This window comes from Syngnathus scovelli, chromosome 1, assembly GCF_024217435.2.
Source record: "Syngnathus scovelli strain Florida chromosome 1, RoL_Ssco_1.2, whole genome shotgun sequence".
NCBI lineage: Eukaryota > Metazoa > Chordata > Actinopteri > Syngnathiformes > Syngnathidae > Syngnathus > Syngnathus scovelli.
The window spans coordinates 21,435,849-21,446,700 of record NC_090847.1 but is presented as its reverse complement, the minus strand read 5'-3'; the positions used below and the strand labels follow the sequence as shown (position 1 = coordinate 21,446,700).

At 38.8% G+C, this 10,852-nt stretch overlaps 1 protein-coding gene across 2 annotated transcripts; it reads left to right on the top strand.

The window, feature by feature from the left end:
- Positions 1-1,763: 1,763 nt before the first annotated feature.
- On the top strand, positions 1,764-5,709 carry pcgf1 (polycomb group ring finger 1). 2 transcript variants are annotated; one of them, XM_049749795.1, is made up of 9 exons: positions 1,764-1,902; positions 2,848-2,953; positions 3,607-3,759; positions 3,829-3,900; positions 3,984-4,089; positions 4,162-4,204; positions 4,335-4,418; positions 4,508-4,588; positions 5,479-5,709. In XM_049749795.1, exons 1-9 carry the CDS (start codon positions 1,816-1,818, stop codon positions 5,527-5,529), a joined length of 783 nt encoding a protein of 260 aa, XP_049605752.1. In that variant the 5' UTR covers positions 1,764-1,815; the 3' UTR covers positions 5,530-5,709. The 2 variants fall into 2 exon arrangements, with proteins under 2 accessions (XP_049605752.1, XP_049605741.1); XM_049749784.1 differs by having other exon boundaries at positions 4,332-4,418.
- Positions 5,710-10,852: the final 5,143 nt, after the last annotated feature.

Genomic DNA, 10,852 nt, shown 5'->3' with positions numbered 1-10,852 from the left:
GGTCGGCCTCAATGACGAGAATTTACGCCAGAGTCAAGTGGGGAGGCACCAGAAGAAGACGGTGGGCACATTTGGGCAGCTCCCAAACCTTAATAATAATGCCACGTATGACCTCAAGAAAAGTTTTCCTCATCAACTCTTGCGGCTTATGTACTTGGAAGCAGAGTTTATTCAATCAGCAGTTTACATTGTCTCGGAGCTCTCGCTATTTGCTTTTGGCGAGGTGTCGTGTCATTACATGTCATTTGGAGATCTTTTATGGATTTATGCTTTTCGAGGATTATTTTATTAGGATGATTCACGGCGGCTCTCCACGAAGGAGCCTGTGTATACTTTATGCGGCCGACTGGGCCCTCTTTGATCGCCTTGGCTTATGAGAATGACACGGCGAGATCCGCTTGATCCCTATATCCAGAGGGCATCCAAGCTGAAGACCACCCAAAAGTCGTCCGGCTCTTGTCGTCATTAGGGTCGCCAGTCAGCTCCAGCCCAGCCTATCACAGCACTCAGCAAACTTTTACGTCCATTGACACACTCACAACTACAGATTTTCAGTCTTCAATGAACAGCTTGTTTTTGAAATTTTGAGGACACATGGAAAACAGCATAAAATATCATTTGGTTTCATTCATATTAAATATCATTACACGTTGAGTAAACATTGTAGATTGTTTTATCATAGTTTTTAAAATGTTACTAACTGGGGGGAAAGTCTTGAATTTTCAAATGTTTGAATGAGAACGACCGAAAGGACAGGTGGAGTTACTTCCAAATAATTTCTAAAAACATACTGCTCTGTGATTTCTCCCTGGGCTCCTCTTCTAAACTGTAAAGACGTCACAAGGGGATGACGTTCATAACGTGTGAAAGCCTGCCCTCTAGTGGACATGTAGCCATTTTGCAATACTACCGCCCAACAAGTGACGACAAAACGTGAACGTTCAGCAAATACTTTTTTAATCTCCCAATGAATAGTGCAAAAAAATATATATATATTTATGCAAAATACAAACAGTTGTCAGATAACAGATTTAATAATAAATAAAGATTGATTTATCCTTTAATTGGCATCCTTCTGTAGAATTAAGTCAGGTTTCATGTGTGCGGTTGCTATTGATGTTCAGAACTGTACGAGGACATCAGCAGGGATGCAAATTATGTGGTTATAGCGCCCTCTGTTGTCCAGGTAGTTCAAAGCAGGCAATTTGCAGTGAAAGACACATCAGGGAAAAGCAAGGCGAACGTGTCATTAAAATGGTTTATTCCTTTTCCTAAATCCCAAATCTTGGATTGACTTGGCTGTCTCTCTATAAAGCCATTTACAGGTAGATTGTTTAAGAGAATAATATATTTTTTTGTTTTGTACGTATTTATGAAAAGAAAAGTTCATAAACGATTTTGTGAATCTGTGATTCAATTTCTTAGTTAGATTTTCAAACTTTAAATGTAAGACTTTTCAAATAACTGAGTATTAATAAGAATACATTATAACAACTAATAAGAGTTTTTAATGAGGCACAACTACATAGTTTTATCAAGAGACACGCACACGCATTTATTTATTTGGATAGATAGATAGATAGATAGATAGATAGATAGATAGATAGATAGATAGATAGATAGATAGATAGATAGATAGATAGATAGATAGATAGATAGATAGATAGATAGATTTTCTTGTGAGGTTTATGTGATGTGTGTGTGTGTGTGTGTGGGGGGGGGGGGTATAAATTGAGTTGCTTTCGACCTTTCTTATCGTGGGGTCCGCGAAAAGGACACTTCCGGTTTACCCGGAAGTCAGCGTAATTCCAAAAGATGGCGGAGCAAGGTCCGATGGCCATAGCGATGCGGCTACGAAACCAGCTACAGACCGTCTACAAGCTGGACCCTCTAAGAAACGAGGTGAGCGGGATGTGCTTCACTGGGGCGATCGCGCGGAAGGAGCCGCAGGAGGCCGATTTAAGCGTTTACACAGCAGACACTCGCTCGTCTGTTGTCGCTGAGCTGATGGAAAGAGCGGAGAAGGTGGCGGAGATGAAGGAAGGAGATGCTGGCGGAGAGTGAGCATATCTTGTGTTATCAAGTCAAACCCCCGCGAAAGAACAGCTCCGGTATGCTGCGTTGGCCAGTTCCGCACTCGGCAATGCGTCGCTTTTATCAGCTTTGGAGAATGTAAACACCTCCACGGAGCGCCTGCTGCTAACCGAGTACACGCGCTCATGTGGTCTGTCATAGGCTAGCTGCGCGTTCGCGGAGCTGTAAAAGTGCAAAAATTTGTACTCGAGTTTCTTTCAGTGACATGTTTTAATTCTGATGATAAGATAAGTGATCCCCCCACCCAGCCTATGCCCTCTGACCCCATCCGTCCTTCCAGTAGGGGGTCGAAGTTCATGCTCAGTCACTCGGCACTGCAGTTTCGTTGCATGGGAGGTCCACGGTGTCAAAGCGGACCCTGTGCAGCATTCCCGGCGTCATTTCAAGCGAGCCAAATGTGTTCGTCGTATGGAGTAGAGCGGAACAATGTGTGTCAGTCTACTTTATTGTCACTTTCTTCACATGTCAAGACACACAAAGAGATCGAAATTACGTTTCCCACTATCCCACGGTGACAAGACATAGTACACAATATACATACAAGTAAACAACACAAAAACACACCAATTTTGGCTGTTTGGGAGCCTGGTCTGGTCCCACTGAATAGCAGGGGTCTCCAAATCCTCTCGATATGATCAATTTCAATTCATAAGTAGTATGGATGCCGGTATTGGTATGATGTGTTCAGTTGTGTGAGGTATATGTTCTGCAAATGAAACAGTGCCTCTAATAATTTGATGTCTGTGTTGTCAGGAGGAGGTGAAGTTAAAGATAAAGGACCTTAATGAACACATCGTGTGCTACCTTTGTGCCGGTTACTTCATCGACGCCACCACCATCACCGAATGTCTGCACACATGTGAGTACCCCAAACATTTTGTTGTTGGGAGTAACACTTATTCACTGAAATGACCTCCGAACTTAGAACTCTTAGAGGAACTCTCTAATAGTTTTGTATTGTGCAACCAATATGGAGTTATGGTTTTTCAGGCCAATGCCAGTATTTGGCTGAGGAAAATTCCAATAACTGATTAACTGACTGATTATTTTTCAAAAACAATATCTGATGAATGAAATAACTTCTCTTTAGGCTCCTTAACACTTAAACAATAAATATATGAATTACAGGTGAACATTTAACTGCTTTGAAATGCTTTATTTTTGTGATAAATTCCACACAGGCCAAACACCTTCACGTGGGGCCCATTAATAGTATTAACTAACATACAAGCAATACTGTACAGGCGAAAATGTAACAGCGGAGGAGAAGGAAAATAAGAATATCAATTAATTTAACCAAACAATAACATCACCGTTCCACCAGGGGGCGCCAAAGTAATTTAATCAATTTATTACTTTGCCCTAAACACAAAGGAAAACGCAAAGAAATGGAAACAAAACGACCACTTGAGTATTTAATGGATTTTTTTTAATTGTCAAAATGATCTTTCTGAAACATTTAGGTGGAATTGAATCAAATAATGACCTTTGCCTCTTCTGTATCCTTTCCAGTTTGTAAAAGTTGTATCGTCAAGTACCTACAAACCAGCAAATACTGTCCCATGTGCAACATCAAAATCCACGAGACGCAACCCCTGCTCAACCTCAAGCTGGACCGCGTCATGCAAGACATTGTCTACAAGCTGGTGCCTGGCCTACAAGAAAGTATGTGGATCCTTCGCATTGCAACTTCCAAAACGTGAGTACCCGACTGATTTCGCTTGTTTGACACAGGCGAAGACAAAAGAATAAAGGAGTTCTATCAGTCGCGGGGGTTGGAGAGGGTCATTCAGCCTGCAGGAGACGGTGAGTTTGACAAGAAAAATGAATGCAATTGGTTTTTAATGATGTTCATTATAATCATGTGTCGTGTGTGTTGTTTGTTCTAGATTGTGTATCGGAAGCGTCAGGTTTACCGTACACCAGCTTCGACCACTCAAAGGCTCACTTTTACAGATATGACGAGCAGGTGTCGTTGTGTTTAGAACGGCTAAGGTGAGATGTGAGCTTTCAAAATGCATCAACAATTAATATTAGGATGAATTCTTATCTTTTTTTATTGTGTAGTTCGTCACTCGCTGGGAAAGATAAGACGAAACTTGCATTACAGGTCAGTCATGTGCACACTCTAATTATATATACAGCTCATACTGAAAATTATACACACTGCAGTTCAAAGCCTTTCTGGTTCTGGAGACATTTGATTTATTCAAACAATTTCCTGTGTGTATACGCAGCAGAAGTTTGTGCGTTGTTCTGTGCGAGCGGAGGTGAGGCATCTACGCAAAGTGCTTTGTCATCGGCTTAATGTGGAAAAACATCAGGTTGGTGGCATGCGCTCCCTCACCTCCTGTCTATTATTTATCAATTATTTGTGATGATTATCATTTTTGTTATTGCGTTTGTCGTGCAGGTCCAGATGTTGTTCAACAACGAGTTTTTGCCCGATCACATGACCATGAAGCGCTTATGGTTATCACACTGGTTTGGAAAGGTGACATGACGCATTAGTTTATTTGTACATCAACAGTAAATGAAATTTGAGTATGTGTGAGGGGGCGGTGAGGTGCCATCAAATAAAGAGATTTATAATTAACACAAAACAAATTCAAACTTAAAATGAGAATTAACAACATATAACAAATGAAAGTAAATGAAACAAAAAAATATTTAAAAAGTCAATAAATAGTTGTAAAAATACAAAATGAAAATCATTGAAGTAAATAAAACACACAAAATGTCCATCCAACCATTCATTTTGTAAACCGCTTGTCCCAATGGGGGTCCCGGCGTGCTGTAGCCTAACCCATCAATCATTGGGGCAGCAGGCGTGGGGACACCCTGAACCAGTGCCAGCCAATCGCAGGGCACACACAGAAACGAACAAACATTCACACTCACCTACGAGCAATTTGGAATGCTCATTTGTCCTACCAAGAATGTTTCCGGAGGAAACCCTCGCTGGCACGGGGAGAACGTGCAAACTCCACGCAGGGAGGGCCAGAGGTGGAATCAAACCCGCATCCTCCTAACTGCGTGGCGCACGTGCTAACCAGTGCTCCACCTTACCGCTACACAAAATGGAATAACGTTAAAATACAAAACAACAAACAAAATGATTGAAATTACATAAAAATAAAATTGCGTAAAACCAATAATAATTACAGTACACAGGCCAAAATAAGATAAAAATAATACGTAAACAAAAGTAACTAAAATAGACATACAAGTATCTGAGGATCTCTGGCAGAATCTTCCCAGTACATAATTTAGCTAAATGCATCTACTGTACATTTTGAGTGAAACTTAGATTGAAAGGTTGGGAGATGAAATATGTGAATATGAAATGAATTTATCATGATATATGATTGTTTTGTGTGTCAGGCGCAGCCACTAGTGCTTCACTACACCATCAAGGACAAACGTAGCAGATAGAACTGTTGGACTTTGGCCTTCCTTCCTTCTTTCCTTCCTTCGTTCCATCCTTCACCAACACAGCTGTACATATTTTGTATAATACATAATTCTATTTTAATAATAGTCTTTGTGTACATGAACTTATTTTCCCTCCTTTTTGTATTTTTGAAAATAAATTTAAAATATCAAACAAGTAAAGGCTGGTGTCACTATTTCACTGCAAAACAAGGAGACAGACATCCATCTTAAAATTATTTGTTAAAGGAAGTGAAAACGTGTTGAAGGTTCCAAGTGGCGAAGCAGCAACAGTAGAGATAATGCAGTGCCACCTTGTTTCCCCCAGATGGCGACCTTGTTTTCTTTGCATTCGGAATTCAGCTCATATTACTGCATTTTAATAGTCGAAATGTTCTTGGATCGTTGAGCTCGCCGTGGCACACTATGCTACTTATATTTAATTTATACACACATAAAAGTGTCACATGGTCGTAAATAATCACTCTGTTAATGTCTTCTGTTACGCGGTGGTGCAAAATTAAATATTGGCCTTCCTCAAAAGTGGACGCTGACAAACTGTTTTGTCTCGTCTCGTCTTGAGTGACAAACAACTAAATAAATATTTAATGAAGACCTCCGAGAAAATGCAGATTTGTTATCTGGACAACACTGAATTAGGCAGATATACTATCGAGTGACCAGTGAAAATACATGATTTACTTAAAAGTAATTTTGACCTTAATTCATTGAGAATCTGACGCTATTATTATTTTATTATTATTATTATTATTATTACATGTTGTAGTAACAGTAGTGAGATACACATGAAATAATATGAACAATAACACGCCTAAATATTATCACATTAGATTGCTGGTTTGAAATGCACTTTTAATATTATTATTATTATGAAATAAACATTTATGTTAAAACTTGTCTGGTGTTTTATTCCTTGTTTTTTATTCACCAATTAAAACATAAAAATCAGACATTTGGTTAACTGCTTTATATGACAATACACCAAAAGTAGGTACACCTCATGGACACTACAATAGGTACACTACACGAGGTAAAAAAAAAAAAGAATAAATAAAGTGTAGCGAACGATTTGGTGAACGATTCTTTTGAACAAATCTTTTGAGTGAACCGATTCTAAAGATTCAGTTTACTTAAACGAACTGGAATGCACTAGTACAAAAGAGTGCAGACAGCCAAAGGGTGCCAGGTCTAAATAGATGACTCGTTAGTGACACGGGCTCTCGCTCGGAAAGAACTTGGTTCGATCCCAGGTGTGAGCATATACCTGAATGTGCTTTTAGAATTGAAACCTCGTTGCATATGCAAACAAATGCAAGTATTTATGTATAAATACATAAGGTGGCCCGCCCCCAAGGTGGCGGAGTAAACCAATGGATCACGCCCACTACCTAGGGGGCGGGGTGAAATCCAGTAGTGTAAGGGGCCGGAGAAGAGAGATAGGGTTCCAAAGTAAGGTTTAAAGCTAAGGTTAGGGGCGGGCCACCTTATGTATTTACACATAAATACTTGCATTTGATGGCATATGCATACGCAGCGAGGGTCCAATTCTAAAAGTGTGCCTACTAACACACTTTATTAGGGAAATATCATGATCAAAGGTCACAGGTGTCAAGCTCTAGTCCTCGGGGCCGCATTCCAACATGTTTTCCAAGTGACCCTCGTTAAGCGCAGGTGCGTGAAAAGTTTTAGCTTCTTTCACGTTCAAAAGGAGCTAAAAGTTTTCACGCACCTGCACTTAACGAGGGAATCACACGGACACTCCATTAGGTACACCGCCATTTTCAAGTGTACCTAATAACAGGCCACTTTATTAGGGAAATATCATGGTCAAAGGTCACAGGTGTCAAGCTCTAGTCTAAAATGGCGGTGTACCTAATGGAGTGTCTGTGTGATTCCCTCGTTAAGCGCACCTGCGTGAAAACTTTTAGCCACTTTCACGTTCAAAAGGAGCTAAAACTTTTCACGCAGGTGCACTTAACGAGGGAATCCCACGGACACTCCATTAGGTACACCGCCATTTTCAAGTGTACCTAATAACAGGCCACTTTCTTAGGGAAATATCATGGTCAAAGATCACAGGTGTCAATCTCTAGTCCTCGGGGCTGCATTCAAACATGTTTTCCAAGAACTGATGGAATGCACATCACGAGTACAAAACAGTGCAGACGACCAAGGGCTGCCAGATCGAAATAGTCGACTGGATAATGACACGGGCTCTTGCTCTGTAAGACCTTGGTTCGATCCCAGGTGTGAGAATATACATAGTCGTGCTTTCATTGTGCAATTAACCCTTTATTTATTATTATTATTTTTTTTACCTCGTGTAGTATACCTATTGAAGTGTTCATGAGGTGTACCTAAACATATTGTAATGTAAAGCAGTTAACCAAATGTCTGATTTTTTGTTTTAATTGGCGAATAAAAAACAAGAAATAAAACACCAGACAAGTTTTAACATAAATGTTTATTTGAAAATAATAATATTAAAAGTAAATTTCAAACTAGCAATCTAATGTGAAATTACAGTAGCTATATTGGATAACAATATTTAGGCATATATATGCATACACGTTATTTAAAAACTACTACAAGTGTTATAAAATCAAGATTACCCTAAGAGAAGCATAATCTCCTCATTGTTGCATAACGGCGCATCCCTTCATGCAATAAAGTTAGCCGTTAGCTTGGAGAAAACGTGCATCAAAGTAGTGGTGTTTCAGTGAGTGGTTCTTTCTTTCCTTGGCAAATCGTAAATCTACATTCTGGCTTACATAGTTCACGCCAGGAGGGAGACGCAACACATTCACTGACTGATCCGTTGATGCACGGGAAGGCAGTTCACCCATTAACTCGTTCGCGAACGGGAGAGTCAGGATTCGTTTCCTCACTGATCCATTCTCGCAATGAACTGGAAATGCAAATCACTCACTCACTGACTCGTTCACACAAAGATCCGTTCAGCTGGGGAACGGATAAAGCAATTCAAGACTCGTTCGTGAACGGGAAGTTGCGTCACTTTCTTCTTCTTTTGATTTACGGCGTGGTGGCACCAGCTTTAGTGCGCATTATCGACACCTACTGGTTGAAGTCACATGAACTGAAAAAAGAACGAATCACTTCCCCTAACCCTTGTATTTATATTCGCCAATCATATATATATATATATATATATATATATATATATATATATATATATATATATATATATATATATATTAAATAATATTATGCAACATATATATATATATATATATATATATATATATATATATATATATATATATATATATATATATATACTAAATAATATTATGCAACACAATCATAATATATATTAATGCACGAACAAACATAGGTATTTGTATTACATACAATATCAAGCGTACATAGAAAATGTATCCATCTTATATTATGATTATGATGATAATGTAAGTAGACTTTTAGCACTTGCTTGCATCCACTTCCCACCTACCTACCTACCCCCCACCACCCCACCACCGCAACCCCTCCCCACCCTGTCGGGACTTGGGTGGGTTGCTTGTTGTGAGTGGGCCTAATAAAATGGGGGTGGCCACTTGACCTTTGACCCCGTGTGATCGCAGCCCATTACCTCCTTTGAGAGGTGGGAAACGTGCACACGGCTTGCACAACCGCACACATGCACATTTACATTGAGCCCCACTTCACTCACACGTTTTTTTTACATTTATATTTAGGATTGCTGTCGAAAAGCTTTCATCTCCCAATATTGTCATGAAAATAGAATTTTCAAAACTATTTTGAATGTGTTTTTGTTGATAGGTAAAACCAGAACCACTGACAACAATAATGACAACAACACAACAATCTAATTGTATTTTGTTTTGGGACTAAGAAGAACAACAACAGCAACTACTGCTACTACTACTTCTACTACTACTATTACTACTCCTACTACTACTACTACTACTACTACTACTACTACTACTACTACTACTACTACTACTACTTCTACTACTACTACTTTTACAGATACATGCCTTTTGTTTGGTATGGTTTGTTTTTTTTAGACAAAATAAGAAAAAATACTTTGGACGAATGAATGGATGAAATTACAAAAATGGACGTGCTTTGTTTTGGTTGTTTTTTTTCAATAAAATATTTATTTTTAATCTCAAAATCAGAATTTACATGCTTTTTATCATTACTGGATATATGGCCTGTGCACACATTGTTAAAAAAAAAATGTCCATATTGCTTTTCTGTTTTGTTTTATCGCTAAATGGATTGCATTTACCATTTGCTTTGTTTTTCCAGGTTAAAGGAAAAAACATTGTTTTCAGATAACTTTTCTTCTATTTGGTTTTCTTGCTTGTTGAATATATTTCAAATCACAACATTTATAGATACATGCTTTTTGGATTTTAAGATAAAAAAAATTGATTTAATAAGATTAAATAATGAATAATAAGATTTTAATCTACTGTGTTTTTTGTGTGTTTATAAAAAAATGCATACTCTACATAGTTTTGTTGGAGCTGTTGTTCTTTTGATGTAACAGATTTTTGTTGTTGTAGTACTTTTAAAATCACAACATTTTAGGATGTGTTCTTTGTTTTGTCTAATTGTTCATCAGTTGTTGTCCCTTTAAAAAAAAAAGCGGCTTTTGACCCAAACGGCGTCATGGCGTGCTGCCGGTGCGTGCATGTTCTTCACGAGGCGTGTTGTCTTCACACGGGGTCCATTTGCTATTCATGGCTGCGCCCCTACCTCTCTCCCACCCGGCTTGGAAGGAGGCCAGATGCGTGGCAATGTTAGTGTGGTGCGTACGTGGAGCGATCAATCAAGTGTCTCCTCCACGGAAAGATGCGTGGAAGCATATGGCGCAGGGGGCGGCAGAAAGCTGCGAGCTTCTTGTGTCAAGAGGACACAGAAAGAGAAGAAAAGGAAGAAAGCTCATAGTGACGTCATGACACAATCACACTTTAGTTGTTGTTTTTTTTTGTAGGGGGGGGGGCGTTAACCAGGCGTCTGTTTAACAATGTTTGTATAGCCCCCCCCCACACACACACATCCAATTAAACTTTTGTTGCTCATATATTTTCTTTTTCCTACTTAGAAAATGCATGATAGCATTTTGCATTTTAATATAAAATAACAGATACTATTGAAGTAATGAATCATAAATAATAACAGTCTATATATACATAAGTTTATATCTCGAAGCCCCGCAGAAATAATTTAACTTACCTATAGGTTCACAATGTATAATAATAATAATAATAATACTAAGACTAAAATAAAGCAGTTTGATTTTACCATATTT